General features: G+C 40.9%; 1 protein-coding gene across 1 annotated transcript; it reads right to left on the bottom strand.

Moving 5' to 3' along the window:
• Nucleotides 1-1973: 1973 nt before the first annotated feature.
• LOC136764835 (guanylate-binding protein 2) lies at nt 1974-15940 on the bottom strand. The gene is made up of 8 exons (XM_066719168.1): nt 15831-15940; nt 13401-13809; nt 11615-11866; nt 10408-10541; nt 9895-10187; nt 5916-6102; nt 5211-5290; nt 1974-4335 (listed from the first exon to the last, which is right to left on the bottom strand). The coding sequence occupies exons 2-8, from the start codon at nt 13805-13807 to the stop codon at nt 3589-3591; spliced, it is 2100 nt and encodes a 699-aa protein (XP_066575265.1). The 5' UTR covers nt 13808-13809; nt 15831-15940; the 3' UTR covers nt 1974-3588.
• Nucleotides 15941-16884: the final 944 nt, after the last annotated feature.

The raw sequence follows: 16884 nt of genomic DNA, 5'->3' as shown, positions 1-16884 counted from the left end.
CTCAAAGACTCTCGAGCGGATGGTCCACCATCAGCTCTCTGCCTTTCTGTCCCAACAATCACTCCTTGATCCTCTGCTATCTGGTTTCCGCACAACTCAGTCCACTGAGACGGCTCTCCTGGCAGTCATTGACTCCCTCAACTGTGCTTTGAGCAGCCTCCCTCTCCTCCGTCCTCATCCTCCTTGATCAGCATTTGACACTGTCAATCACTCCATCCTCCTCTCCTGCCTCGCTGACCTTGGAATCTCTGGGACTGCTCTCACCTGGTTTTCCTCCTACCTCAATGACCGGACCTACCAAGTGACGTGACGAGGTTCCTCATCCATCCCCCAACCTCTCCCCAAGGCTCCATCCTGGGCCCCGTCCTGTTCTCTCTCTACACTTGCTCCCTGGGCCCCCTCATCGCATCCCATGGTTTCTCTTTCCACTTCTACAATGATGAGGCCCAGATCTTCCTGTCTTTTCCCACTTCTGACCCTCTCATCTCCTCTTAATCTCTTCCTGTTTGTCTGCTATCTGATGCACTTGCACCACCTCAAGCTCAACCTCTCCAAATCGGATCTCCTCTTTTTCACCCACTCTTCCTCACCTTCTGCTGATCTCTTCATCTCAATCCCCTTGGAATCCACCACACTCTCTCCTTCTTCTTCCGCTAAAAATCTAGGAGTCACCCTCGATCCTGCGCTCTCCTACACCCAGCACATCACCACGCTGACACGCACCTGTAGATTCTTCCTGAGCAACATACGCCGAATCTGTCTCTTCCTCACCAACTACTCGACTCAGCTGCTCGTCCAGTCACTGGTCCTCTCCCGCCTGGACTACTGCAACTCCCTCCTAATTAAGTTCAATTTACTGACCCTCACCTACCGCTGTCTGGACCACACTGCACCAAGCTACCTTCAGACCCTCGTCTCCCTCGTCCATCCACTCCAGACCACTCCTCCACAGCCCGCTCCTTCTCATCCCTGGCCCCTAAATGGTGGAACGACCTTCCCACTGAAGTCAAAACAGCAGAGACCTTGACCTCATTCTGGCGCTTACTCGACGCATCTTTTCAGACAGTACTTGTAATATTAGTCCTTTTACTCTCCTGTAAGATAGCACTTCACAACATTTTACCAGGCTTCTTGCGTTACTAATACTTGTATTATTGATTTCCCCCTTGCTCCCTTTCCCGTAGCCCTTGACTGTGACCTAACATCTTGACAGCATTTAGCTTTTACTTTCCAGGATATATGACCTCACGTAATGTATTTACTTATGTAAATTGAATGGTGTACAATTTATTATGCTTTGAATTGAATTGTATAATGTAAATTTGAATTTGTAACGTTTGCTGACTTGTACTGAATGGTATTGCACTTATATTATAAGTCGCCCTGGATAAGGGTGTCTGCCAAGAAATAATAATAATAATAATAATAATAATAATAATAATAATAATAATTCAAGATGGAAAACGGGAGACACTTCTTCACACAGAGAGTCGTCACAATCTGGAACAAACTCCCCAGCGATGTGGTTGAAGCTGAAAATTTGGGAACATTTTAAAATGGACTGGATAGGATTCTTGAAGCACTCAGTTTTTAATGGACACCAAATGAGCACGATGGGTCGAATGACCTCCTCTCTCTAGTAAACTTTCTTACCTGGGAGGAGCACTGGGTATTATATGTTCATTTCCTGCTATTCAACACAAGCTTAATGTAACATTTTATGAATATAATCAAATTATATTAGTTTCACATTCATTGTCACCAATAAATGATTATTGCACACCTTTGATTTGACTGTGTGGTGATAATATGAGTTTCAGTTAAACTGTTATACAGATTGACTGGAAATAATATTCTGTTTAGTATTTAACTTATTTTGCTGTCATTGTCATTTAACAATAATTACACCATTCCATTATGATTAACACAGGATCACAAGTGTTTAAAGCAGAAAATAAAAGTGCCGCAGGTCCTATAGTTGAAATGTACTTTTATTTTAATTAATTGTTCTCCAGTTATGCTTTTAAGTTGCAGTTCATTGAACATTAAGTAACACAAAAGACTGCTCAGAACCGAATGATATGAATGTGGCACATTAAGGCTTAATGAAGAAGTTAACCTCATTCCTTCTGAGAAATATACTTCAGAGGAAATCTATAAGCAACAAGCAGCAAGTTGAAGCAGCAATTTGATTCAACAAAAGAGGAAAAACATGGGATTTATGCAGAGAACAGTAAGGCAATGAATGGAGTGGTGAGTTTTGTTTTCCATTGTTAGTACGTTTATGAGTACAATGAAGCACTCGACTGATAACTGAAGGCAGAAGAAACCTAATCTGCAGGAGTTGGTGAATGGGGGATGGGAGGACTGGAAGATTAATTTAATTGCGACTGGACTGGTCATGAATACCCCTACGGAAAAATATCAAGTAAACAATGAAGGCAGACAGGTTACATTCACTTCCGTTTCTTGTTTTTGGACCTTGATTTGTGCTCACATTGAAATGCTGAACGGGACTTTATTTTTCTCAGCAAGGATTCAGCTCCTCCTGAAATGTAAAAGTATCTAATGCCTGCTTGCCTGTCTCACATGGCATGAGAAAAATGTTGCTGCAACATTGGCCTGACCACAGGGTGTTGTTAATGTTCTCCTATTCCAGCACGGCAATGTTGTCTGCACATTTCAGAGGTCCACCTCTCAAATTACAATCATATTGCCAGCACTGATACAACACATTTTCTTTATGTTTTTCCATTTTGCCTAACAATGCAAAAGATATTTTATTTGTGAATTCTGTCACTCAAATGAAGTTTTGTCCATTTAATGCTATAATGTTATTTAACAACAACCCCTTCATTCCTACACCATACAGTGAGGGAAAAAAGTATTTGATCCCCTGCTGATTTTGTACATTTGCCCACTGACAAAGAAATGATCAGTTTATAATTTTAATAGTAGGTGTATTTTAACAGTGAGAGACAGAATAACAACAAAATAACAGAATAACAGAATAACAACAAAAGGCAACAAAGGAGTGGTTCAAGAAGAAGCACATTAAGGTCCTGGAGTGGCCTAGCCAGTCTCCAGACCTTAATCCCATAGAAAATCTGTGGAGGGAGCTGAAGGTTCGAGTTGCCAAACGTCAGCCTCGAAACCTTAATGACTTGGAGAGGATCTGCAAAGAGGAGTGGGACAAAATCCCTCCTGAACTACAAGAAATGTCTGACCTCTGTGATTGCCAACAAGGGTTTTGCTACCAAGTACTAAGTCGAAGGGGTCAAATACGTATTTCCCTCTTTAACATGCAAATCAATTTATAACTTTTTTGAAATGCGTTTTTCTGGATTTTTTTGTTGTTATTCTGTCTCTCACTGTTAAAATACACCTACCATTAAAATTATAGACTGATCATTTCTTTGTCAGTGGGCAAACGTACAAAATCAACAGGGGATCAAATACTTTTTTCCCTCACTGTATTTGTCCACTTCATTACAATGTAATTCTGCTAATTGGCTGATCACTGCATTGTGTTAATCTGGCAAGTCCATGGACAGTTTGGAAGAAGGTCCATATGCTTCAGAAGTGACTTCAATGGAGAAGTTGTTTATCTCCCATACTTTTAAAATTGGAAATGAAGTTTCCGATCTCATCAAGGTTGAACTGAATCTCCTTGACTTTGTTGCGGACCTCTTTGGCAGCTTCAGTCTTGCACCCTGCATGCAGATCTTTGGCCTTGCGGATAATGTTGAACATATCCATAATCAGGGCGATGCCAGCAAGTAAGCCGCCCACCACTGCTGTGACCCTGGCTGCAGCGTTGGCTCCCAAAGCGATGACATCATCAAGCAGACTAACTGCCCGGGCGAGGGAAAAAACGCTGGTCAGTATGCCCACTCCCCCCGGTAACACCGACATGCCGCTGACCTCCTCCTGCAACTGCGACAGTGTCTGGCAGACGGTTTCGATGGACTCCTTCAGATTGTCAAAGTCTATTTCAATGCTCTGTACCTTAGCTTCCAGCTCTTCCTTGTATTGCTTGTTCTTGATGTGTCTCCCAACGTCAGAAGAGAATGCCGTGATGCCGCCAGCTACGCCAATTCCCGCCCCGACCCCGCTGATTATTAACGAGGTCCCGAAGGTGACAGGCATCAGCGCCAAGCCAACGATGGTCAGAATGGACCCGGCTGCCGCCACAGAACTTCCTGTGATACCGCCTATGGTGGTGCCCTTGTGAGTAAAGTCCATCCAATCTGCAATGGCTTCCATCTCCTTCAGCAAGTCTTCAATGACCCTCCTCTTGTCCAAGTACTGGCTTTCCATGGATCTGATCATTTCCTGTTGGGTAAAAGACACACCTGTTACAATCACCCCAGTGAAACCAGTGCCCTGTGAAACTCACCATGAACCATTTCAAAACATTAGTCAAGAGTTATCATCACTTGAATTACTGGTTGATATATCCTGTTTGTTTTTGGTTTGTTGCTCTTTTTGTAATAGGTTTGTAATTTTGTGAAACGTGTATCACACATTGGTATGGGCATCTGCCAAGAAATTTAAAATAATAATATGCTAAAACAAGGCTCTGTTATAGCAGAATCTGTAGTTAAGCTTTATCCTTGAATGTAGAATGGCCTTATATCTACTTATCAGTGGGGACTGAAATGAGTCAGCAGTTGATGTTTTATTCAAATTGGTTTTATTCATGTAGCATCTTTGATTTCTTAAGATTTCCCAAATTCCCCTTGAATTTCACAGAGACCTACCACCCGATCAAAAAACTCAGAATACATTCTGTAGGAATTATGACCAAGACCAAATAAAAACCGTTACAGTTCTACCAAGTGTAAATGAGCAAACGCTGCACTTGATGGTGAGACTGCATGAAATACTAATTAAGTCTTGAAAAAAGACCCAATTAAGCATTGTAAGTGGAATTGGAAATTGGTACATTTTTCATTTGATACAAGTCTATATAACATCATTCAGGACAGCAGTTTCAATACATAATTGTGTGATTTTCATGCATAATATTGTGTTATTTCTGATTCAGCTTTAAACACTTGTTACCAGAGGCATGCGCTAGGTACAATGAATAAGAAGGCATCCATTCAGGTGATCATCACCTTGCATTCATTTAGAAAAAGAAAACCTACAGTAATCACTCAGTCACCTTTTCAAATGTCATGTCACTGGGAATAGAGAACATATACCTGAAATGCTTTTCTTAGAAGATCATCAAAGAACGGCCTGCAGAATTTTACATAGGAAGCTACCTTGCTTGGCCCCAGACCTAAAAAGACACATTGGATTAGATTAGGTGTAATTACATGAAAGGATTCACTGGGTTTTTCCTTGAATACTTACATGTTTTAATTAAATAAACATCATTCATCTACCAACAAATATGCATACAGGAAACACTTATCTGACACAAGGCCACTACCTTTGTATGAAAAGGAATATCACAACAGGTCTGTGATATTTAATTCTTTTAATATCATTTCTTTTCTGAGATAATTTGGAAATCCATTTGTTTCTGAAAGCTTTGTATTCTATGTAGAATTTTCAATTGTCTGCCTTTTTCGAAAGACACTGTTGTGAATGTCTACCATAGCCTGAACCTCTGTTTAATTCAGCCATTTAATCAATTTCAATTTGTCATGTAAAGCATGACATCTTGCATGACTGAAACCGGCTTCTAAACACAGCCAGCGAGCTTATGGTCCTCTGGTTTACTTTCCATCAGTTTCCCTACATAGTTGCATTTATTTGTTTCTTAATTTCAATGAAAGACCTCAAAATCTAATGGACTGGAGACCAGAGCTGGGCCATGATTGGACACATCGTAGTGGGTGGCTATTTGCTAGTTTGACCATTGTTGCCAATTCAGGATGTTATGGCCAGTTGTGGCTCACCTTGAAGAGCAAAGTATTCCTCATTAAAATCCTCAATCCTCTTCTTCATTTCGGTGAAGGCATGAAGGCCTCTGCAGTCAAAGCAGGAAGTCAATCCGTGCTTCATCTTTAGTGCTTCAATCTTCTCCCAGCACTTCAATTTTGACACCTCCTCCACACGGCCATTCTTCAGGTTGCCCAGCAGAGTCTGAGCCAGAACTCAGCAGTTAGTATACATAATAGAAATCATTCTAACCAAAGAATGATGTTGCCACATTTTCATAAATTGAAGACAGAATCAGATAACAATACAGGATTTGTTGTCTCCAGGGGATGTCACAATATTGTAAAACAATGTCATTTGATAGCATTTATCTACATTCCTGAGAAAAAACCGACCACAAAACAGAGAGAATTAAAAACGAATTTAAATTGAAGAAATGCATATAAAATATGCATTGCTGTGCATGCAGCAGAGAATGTTAATACACGTTTCACTTTCTATATATATATATATATATAATATATATATATATATAATATATATATATATATATATATATATATACAGTGAGGGAAAAAAGTATTTGATCCCCTGCTGATTTTGTACGTTTGTCCACTGACAAAGAAATTATCAGTCTATAATTTTAATGGTAGGTGTATTTTAACAGTGAGAGACAGAATAACAACAAAACAATCCAGAAAAACGCATTTCAAAAAAGTTATAAATTGACTTGCATGTTACTGAGTGAAATAAGTATTTGACCCCTTCGACTTAGTACTTGGTGGCAAAAACCTTGTTGGCAATCACAGAGGTCAGATGTTTCTTGTAGTTGGCCACCAGGTTTGCACACATCTCAGGAGGGATTTTGTCCCACTCCTCTTTGCAGATCCTCTCCAAGTCATTAAGGTTTGGAGGCTGACGTTTGGCAACTCGAATCTTCAGCTCCCTCGACAGATTTTCTATGGGATTAAGGTCTGGAGACTGGCTAGGCCACTCCAGGACCTTAATGTGCTTCTTCTTGAGCCACTGCTTTGTTGCCTTGGCTGTGTGTTTTGGGTCATTGTCACGCTGGAATACCCATCCACGACCCATTTTCAATGCCCTGGCTGAGGGAAGGAGGTTCTCACCCAAGATTTGATGGTACATGGCCCCGTCCATCGTCCCTTTGATGCGGTGCAGTTGTCCTGTCCCCTTAGCAGAAAAACACCCCCAAAGCATAATGTTTCCACCTCCATGTTTGACAGTGGGGATGGTGTTCTTGGGGTCATTCCTCCTCCTCCAAACACGTTGAGTTGAGTTGATGCCAAAGAGCTCGATTTTGGTCTCATCTGACCACAACACTTTCACCCAGTTCTCCTCTGAATCATTCAGATGTTGGCAAACTTCAGACAGGCCTGTACATGTGCTTTCTTGAGCAGGGGGGCCTTGCGGGCGCTGCAGGATTTCAGTCCTTCACGGCGTAGTGTGTTACCAATCGTTTTCATGGGGAATATGGTCCCAGCTGCCTTGAGATCATTAACAAGATCCTCCCTTGTAGTTCTGGGCTGATTCCTCACCGTTCTCATGATCACTGAAACTCCACGAGGTGAGATCTTGCATGGAGCCCCAGACCGAGGGAGACTGACAGTTATTTTGTGTTTCTTTAATTTGTGAATAATCACACCAACTGTTGTCACCTTCTCAACAAGCTGCTTGGTGATGGTCTTGTAGTCCATTCCAGCCTTGTGTAGGTCTACAATCTTGTCCCTGACATCCTTGGACAGCTCTTTGGTCTTGGCCATGGTGGAGAGTTTGGAATCTGATTGATTGATTGCTTCTGTGGACAGGTGTCTTTTATACAGGTTACGAGCTGAGATTAGGAGCACTCCCTTTAAGAGAGTGCTCCTAATCTCAGCTCGTTACCTGTATAAAAGACACCTGGGAGCCAGAAATCTTGCTGATTGATAGGGGATCAAATACTTATTTCCCTCATTAACATGCAAATCAATTTATAACTTTTTGAAATGCATTTTTCTGGATTCTTATGATGTTATTCTGTCTCTCACTGTTAAAATACACCTACCATTAAAATTATAGACTGATAATTTATTTGTCAGTGGGCAAACGTACAAAATCAGCAGGGGATCAAATACTTTTTCCCCTCACTGTATATATACACAATCAAACATAGGCTCTCAAAATAATTCACCCCCCTTGGAATTTTACACATTCATTGTGTTACAACACGAAATCAGAATGGATTTAATCAGGAGTTTTTGACACTGATCAACACAGGAAATGTCCATAATGTCAAAGTGAAAAATACAATCTGCAAATTGTTCTAAATTAATTACAAATACAAAAAAGATTTATAATAATTAAATGCATGAGTAATCATGAGTATTTGGTAGAGGCACCTTTGGCAGCAATTACAGCCATGAGTCTATGTGTATAAGTCTCTACCAGCTTTGCACATCTGGACACAGCATTTTTTGCCCATTCTTCTTTGCAATAAAAAAAGGATTTTGGATAATTGGATGGGGACCTTTGGTAAACAGCAATTTTCAACTCTTTCCACATATTCTCAATTGGATTGAGGTCCAGGCTTTGACTAGGCCACTCCAGGACATTGACCTTTTTGTTTTTAAGCCATTCCAGTTTGGCTGTGGCTGTGTGTTTGAGGTCATTGTCTTGGTGGAAGATGAATCTTCTCCCAATTCCAAGGTCTCTTGCAGGGTTTCTTCCAGGATTTCTCTGTACTTTGCTGCATCCATTTTGCCCTCTATTTTTACAAGGTTTCCAGGCCCTGATGCAGAGAAGTATCCCCATAGCATGATGCAGCCACCACCATGCTTCAGGGTAGGGATGGTGTTCTCAGGATGATGTGTGGTATTTTGCCACTCTCCCATAAAGGCCACTTTTCTGAAGCACCCAGGCTATTGCTGCAGTATGCACAATGTCTCCCAGCTGAGCTGTGGAAGACTGTAACTCCTTTAGAGTTGCCATAGGCCTCCCTGACTAGTGCTCTTCTCGCCCAAATACTCAGTTTTTGAGGACAACCTGATGTAGGTAGATTTACAGTTGTGCCATATTCTCTCAATTTCTTAATAATGGACTTTACTGTGCTCTGGGGGAAATGCAATGCCTTTGAAATGTTCTTATATCCTACACCTGATCGGTGCTTTTGAAGAACCTTATTCCAGATTTCCACTGAATGTCCCTTCGTCTTCATGATGTAGTTTTAGGAGGACTACTAAGGATTTGTAATAACCAACTGTGGGACCTCCCTGAAATTATGTGACACACTTAATTGCACAGAGATGGATTCCATTCAACTAATTACGTGACTTCTAAATACAACTGGTTTCACCACAGATCAATCAGGTGTGTCATAGCAAAGGCACGGATGACTTATGCATTTAATTATTTTCCGTTTTGAATTTGTAATTAGTTTAGAACAATTTGCAGATTATATTTTTCACTTTGACAGTATGGACATTTTCTGTGTTGATCAGGAGCAAAAACTCCTGATTAAATACATTCTGATTTCATATTGAAATGTGGAAAAGTTCAATGGGGCTGAATACTTTTGAGAGCCACTATATATATCTCAACACTGCCAGAAGCAAATATGTTTACTGGGTTCCCGTCTTTCCAATTACAATCCACACTTTCCTCACATCAGGTGCAGCTGAATACCAAATATCCCTCAGTAATGAGAGACCGTATGTTCTTTACTGACACAGAATATTGGTAATTAAATAGTAATGAGCATAGAGAAAGATAGTAAACTTTGCTCCCCTAAAAATAAATGTAACCTACACCACCTTGCCAATTCCCAATCCACAACCTGTTAATGCTACAGGAAACCCCTTACAACCCCAACATGACAGACACAACCCATTCAGAGGCAAATTGGGATCATCTATTCTTGCTTTACCAGTAAAATATTTGTGATGTAATATGACAGCACTGGGATCTTTAGGGGTGATTTAAGAATGATGTTCTTCTGCTCACCTCAAGCTCCACTCTTTTGCTGTTGATTTTGCTTGTGTCAGTGAGATAAAAGCTGTATTTCTTAAAGATGTTCAACGAGGCATCATGGGCATCTGATAGACGTTCTTCCAGCTCTTGGAGTTCCATTAGCAAGTTCTCATTCTCAAGCTTGGCTTCTGACTCAAAGGTTTCCTTGGCCTTGAGAAAAGCTCGTTCCAGCTGGGATTGGGTCAGGTCTTGGGCAGCAGCCTCCAAACACACACTCTCATTGTTGTTGAGCATGGAGACATAAGAACGAGCCAGGGCTACAATGGCTTAATATATAGAAATAGCAGCATTACATGATGCTGACATTATAAACACATTCAACACAGTGCAAAACATAACAAAGCAGGAGAACGATTAAAGTGATTCTCATATACAAAAATTATCAGAATCCAAGTGTTAAAGCTCAATTCATGTATTGTCTATTCATGTACTGTAACAGTTATACAAGCATTAAAGCATCCAGATGGACAGAATCTGCACTTTTACCTCCAGGCGTGCAGTATGTCTTCTCCTTGCCAATCATTTTAGGATTGCAGAGGTCACCTACATAGCTGATCAACCTGGAGAGAGATTTCTGGAAGTCTTCATCTAAGTCTGTGAGCTGCAGCTCTGGCAGCAACCTGTGAAATTGAGAAGCAAAAAGAGTCAGGACCCTCACTTACTGCCAACATCAAAATACACTTAAAGACTTAAGCTTTCGATGACATTGTGCATGACCCATGTGCAACATTACCCAAGTGAATTTATCAAAGGGTGTTAGAAAATATAAGAAACTTTCCAGTAAGTTAGTAGTTAAAACTTGTTCTTATTAGGATTTCTTTGCTCTTATTATGATTTCTCTGCTCAGACTTATCTGTGTGGCAGATGAAAACAATTTCTGCTGCCGTGGCAAATTCTTTGGGTAACGAACCAAAATGATCTATCTTATTAATTCTTATTAGTACAGTGTGTCCTTGGTACCAGTGCATCCATGTCTGAACTAATTACAAAGAAAACCTTATGAAATGTTGTTACTTTGTCTTTGATATTAACGCCTCCATGCTTAAACTAATTATAGGAATACCATATTAATTATCGCTTCCCGTGTCTCGGAAGTGCCCCGGACATATGCCAAGAAGATATCATCCAGTTTCGGGACTGCCCCGAAACTCCTTTGAAATACTGCTTGTAGATGTTTAAAAGGCTATATGAAACTTTCAATAAATGAAGATAAACGAACAGACTTCGGTGTCTGTGAATTTTTCCTTCCCGAGCGCTCGTCTCCTGTTGAAAAGTCTCATCTGTTACTGGAAGCTCTGACTCGGGTGCCTGATTCACTGGGATCCGAAGGGTTGCTTCAACTGAAGCGTTGTACTTTAACAAAGGGTAAACATGCTTTGACAATATTTGTGAGCGATGTTAACATGCTAGCGCTGTGCTTCACTACACTCTACCATGAATAAGCTGTATAGTCAACCATAGTCAACATGCCTTAGGAATATGCATATGCAATGATGGCATATCATGGTATGTCTGTGGCCCTGTGTAGTAAACCGCAGTTAAATCATGTTGAACACATAGGTAAACAGTGTAAAGCTAGGGCAAAACCACAGTAAAACAATGTTCACCAGGGTAAACTTGGATACAAAATAAATAAACGAAATCTAGAAAAGACAGTAGTCTTTTTTGAGAGGTCTGTGCAAAAAGGCCTTACCGGAGTTTTTTTTTCTCAACTGGAGTGGGCAGGATACAGACTTCCAGACGTGAGAAGCACGTCTCCAAGCTCTTCCGCATTTCTGGTTTGAGGGACTGCAGCACCTCCTCCAGGTACTCGTCCGTCTCGCTCTCTACGAACTGGTAATCGCGGATCAAGAAGCAGAAGCAGTTTGGAAGATAATGTGCTGGTTCACCACCACCATCTGAGCACTTGGAAACCACAATTTCACGCACCACTTGCTGCAGAGCACTGTGGAGCCAGTTAAGAGTCTTCCACACACAGACTGGAAACAAAAACCTCTGAATTTCTGCCTGCACTTTGATTAATCATACGAAGGCCTAGGCTACATCAATAGTTTGACCGATCCACAAATCATGACATATAAACCTATTGCCTTTTTAGTTATAAATACTAGATTGTGGCTTTAAAAAGTATTTAATTTGCTGTAAGGTCAAAGTTTTTCATTTGGTTCATGTCAAAATTTTACAGCTTACACATTGTGGAGCCAAATTCCACATTGATGCTTAACAAAATTATCTGTTGATTTGGATTCTCCAAACTAGGTAAGAGTTACAGTTGCTGAGACAGAACACTGTTGTTCCTCAATCAAAGCAAGTCTGAATGCTAAATGTCATTATTTAAAGCTGCCACTTATAGAATCGTAATATTGGCAATAAGATGCTTCCTACTGTCGTCTCCTTCCTGGATGAACTGGACTTCCTTCTCTCCTCCCTCCCCTCACTGTCCTCACCTACCATCCTCCTGGGAGACTTCAGCATCCACCTCTCCAAATGCTCCTTATTAACTTGAAATATAGGCTTTGTCTGAAATTGGAACTAATCAGATGGTTAAAAAAAAAATCTGCTGATCTGGATTCTCCTGACTGGATAAGCACTAGTAAGTCTGAATTCTAAGTGTCATTATTTAATGCTGCCACTTGGGGGCAACAAAACCATCAGTATAAATTGATTTCGTAGACACTACTGTGATAAGGTTCACAGGTATTGCGTGTATACAGGGGTGCCGCATGTATATGTGTATACATTGCGTGTATACAGGGGTAGGCATCCTAGGCAATTGCCCAGGCCCCCGGGCTGAGGGGGGGCCACCTAATGGGACGCCCCCGCTCTCACGGAAGAAATTTCCACCCGCCGCACCCCCCACCCCCCGCCGTCAAGAATTGTTTTGCCCGGGGCCCCCACATACCCTTGAATCGCCTCTGTGTGTTTACGTCAGAAAAATGGTTGACAGACATTAATCAACCATGCGAGACGTCTATGTAGGTGTCAGCTCTCCCCTTGGTCTTCTCCAGGACAGTCCCTATTATATCATTTATCTTGTATTTCTCCTATATTTTTAACACTTTAAATAGTCGTGTGCTAGGACCCAGGAGGAGAAGTTGAAAACAGCAGGAAAGCCAGGCATCTTAATAAACTGTAATACACTGTAGTATACTCTAGGTTAAAAACATCTGTGATAACTCATGTGCACCAGGAGCAGGTTTGCAATTGTTTTTCCCTGGTGGGTGCAAGTGGGGTGTGCAAAGAGAGCTTGTGCAGGAGCAAATGGCCCCCCTATGCCCCCCCTGTGGTGCTGCCAAAGTACATTTTAATAGACTACAATGCAAACCAGGGAAAACCATTGTGAAGCAGGAAAACTACTGCCAATTGTCCAAGCACTTTTACTAAACTTTCATAAGTGTAACAGGCTTGTTTAACAATCAGCCCTGTCATATTAGGATGTTCTTGTCTTGGTCTAGATCAGCTGCCATTAGAAAGGATACTTGAGGTCCTGCATTGCACTGGCATCGATGCACCTCAGAGTGTTGTAGAGGAGAAAGCTGGAGAGCAATGCAGTCAGTAAAATGATCTTCTGGTCATTAATCGGCTTGCCTTCATGGTCATCCAGTCCCTCAGTGTCCAGGAGGATCAGGGTGATGTTGTAATGGGTTGGGTGAGGTCGGGCCCAGAGCCAGATCCCTTTGGTACAGGGCTTTCTGGAGTGACCAACAGGAAACCCCTGACCACTCCCAAAGAACCGGGACAACAGGTAGGATTTCCCTGTCCTGTGCTTGCCCACGATGGCGATCACCTCTGTCTTGTTCGTCAGCTGCTCGAGATACGCCGTAACCTCCTCGTTGATCACCAGCCGATCATCTTGGAACTTGATGAAAAGCTTGGGCTCTTCCATGGCTTCAGGACAGAGAGGGAGAATGAGTTCACAGAATATCACAAGTCACATTTCAGGTAGAGGGACCGTATGGATCCATAGTCACTGAGGAACAAGATGGGATTATGTAGCAGAAGAAAAGACTTTAACATTTATATTAAGCATCACACCTTGAATTTCAACACATATTTACTCTGCACAGGAATCCAGCTACACTGATCAGCTGTTCACAATTCCAGCCACCCATCGAAGAGCTAAACCACATTACCAGAGTGATCAGGAGAGTAACTGTTTGGGAGGGACAGTGCAGGCATGGTCAATGGATTGTCAAAGCATTCATGACTGTGTTACATTGATCTGATACACTGTTGTGAACCTGTTATCTGTTATCTCCCCCACATAAATCTTTGATCCCAAAAAAAAACAATAGTGACTGCTTAAATCTGCCAATTTACAAATGAATAATAACTTGTTAATTAACAAATGAGAACCGAGTCTGACCAATACAAATATCTGAGATATTTTAGTTTAGATCTTATTTTAGTCATTTTGTTGCTATTCAGTAAGATTAGGCCAATACATGTTCAGTATAGATAAGGTCTAATGCTTAAACTTAAACGTTTGCCTGTTTGAAGACAAATTTAAAATCCCTGTGACCTTAAACGTACGAGGTATAATATTTATTGAAATCAACACCTGTGTGTGTGTGTGTGTGTGTGTGTGTTCAGTGTGGGACAGAGTATTCTTACTCTGCTGGTTTTTACTCCTCTCTCGTGATTCCTTGGAGAAACACTATACTATATTATTACACAAGTTTTATTCACAATACATCTTCACTATGGCCCAGTGTTAGAAAAAGTAATGGAGTCTAGAAGTCCAGGTTTAATAAGTGGCATGATGCAAAACGAAACATAGGCCTGAATTAGTTACAGTACAAAATGAACAACCAGGTAACGACCAACAGAGGATAACAAAACACAATGAGAAGGAAAATAAATAATACCATAGTTTTCCGTAAGCTCTCTGGTAGGATAGCCTATAATAGACTCAATACCTAAACATGCTCTGCAATTTTCGCTAAGCTTAGAAACGCACTAATATATTATTTATGTATTTATTTATTTCTCTTAGCAGACGCAGGGCGACTTACAAAATATGAGCGCAATATAAAGTACAAAAAGTACAAAAATACAGTGCAGTTCAAGGCATAAAACATTACAAATTCCAATTTACATAATACAGTTACATATATAGGAGGAGACTCGGACGCCGTCCACATTAATAGGACAGTAGTTTTTATTAAAACACAGTATAATTGGTGTATTAATGTTGTACACATACATTACTAAAACTCGCATGTTATTCTAATGAGATGGCAGAAAACTAAAATTAACTTAGTACAAAAATAAACGCGTGCCAAGATTGTATGTCTACTAAAACTTACAGCAATGTTTTTGTGTATTAAACATACTAAATATCATTTCATATGTACAAAGACACAGCAACACACCCGCGTTACCCGCAAGTCGAAGGTTCATTTCCACCCCCGCTGGCCGCGACAGAGGTCATGTGACATGTACTTTTACATGTATTTATTTATTTATTCGTGTATTTGTTCAGCAGATGCTGTGATCCAAACATGTGAACAGCATTACAGTTCATACAATAAGTTCAATTCCGTGAAGTTAACCGGGGCAGTGGTTTGGGACGCAGCTCGGTCCTCTGTAAAGACGTCATCCCTGCCTGTATTCTCGCAGTTTTCTCAAACCACAACACGCAACTTTAATTTCTTAGGCCTGTTCAATAAAAATACAGTCATAATTAAATGCATAAACTATCGACTTTCGACAATGTAAACTAATAAATGCAGCCGATCCAAGTCTGAGGCAGGGACTCAATCACTTCCTTATTGAAAACAGCGCATTTTAACATATGTCAAGTAACAGTCGTAAAAGCAGTGGGTGAAGAGATCCAGTTCAAATGGGATGCCAAGAAAGGTTAGTTTAACAGTAAAACAGCGCAATCCAAATCCTTTCAATGCTACCTTTTTGTGCAGAATGAATCCTCTGTACTGTGGTTTCTTCCAGGCGCACCGAGCCGATCGGCTTGTCAATCTGTACCCAGTGCAGTCTGTGTTCAGTGGCTATGGGACGTCATATATAAAGGCATGCACACAGCCCTGCCCCTTTCTTATTATGAAACCAAAATGACAGAATTTGCTCTTTTCTTACTTTTACTTTTACTTTTTTTTCCTCTAAACCTTACATTTATATGGCTCATACAACTTGTTTAGAATAAGTTAAAATCTCATACTTCTAATCAACATCAGCGCAGTCATTTTCACTGAACACCAAGCACGGAAAATGCGATACTGAAATAAACCAAGTGACTGTGTTGTGTTGTTGTGAGTCATTGTGGTGGCATCCAGTCCGGACTTTTTCAAGATGGAGGTCACTACAGGCATTTTGTAGTTGGAGGGGACAGTTCCAAGGGAGAGGAAGAGGGAGAGGGAGAGGTTGACAATGTGTGTGATATATGGACACAGAGCAGGGAGGCAGGTTTTGATGAGAACAGTGGTGAGGGGAATTATTTAGACACACCTGCCATGCTGATGCAGATGGAAGTCAGTGCTCTCACCACAGCTGTGCCTCACTCAATTTTAACCTCCCAGATCTTAATATCAGGGAAATCCCCCAGATCACAGGTTTTATCCCATGCTTTCTTTTGGAAGTTCTCTCTGCACCTCTGTGAGTGTTGAACCTTTGAGTGTTAGCCATAAACTCCTGTGCTTGTTTGTTTTATTTGCCTTTCTTGTGTTAGTTTATTTTGTTAATTTAGATTTTTTGTTGTTGTTTTTAAACTCCTCTTGGAGTTTGAAGGCTCCTCTGTGAGGAGGATGTCGTTCTTTTATTTTCTAAAGAGAATATCAGTGCCATATTAAATAATCAGCTAATCTGAACCCTCCATGTCTGGCTATGCTGTTACACAGATATATTAGACTTATAAACTCAGCAAAAAAAGAAATGTCCCTTTTTCAGGACACTGTATTTTAAAGATAATTTTGTAAAAATCCATACTGTGAGACGCCTAAGACAGCA

Source organism: Amia ocellicauda, chromosome 12 (genome assembly GCF_036373705.1).
Source record: "Amia ocellicauda isolate fAmiCal2 chromosome 12, fAmiCal2.hap1, whole genome shotgun sequence".
Classification (NCBI taxonomy): Eukaryota; Metazoa; Chordata; class Actinopteri; order Amiiformes; family Amiidae; genus Amia; species Amia ocellicauda.
The sequence above is the reverse complement of the archived record's forward strand: the minus strand, read 5'-3'. Positions and strand labels throughout refer to the sequence as shown.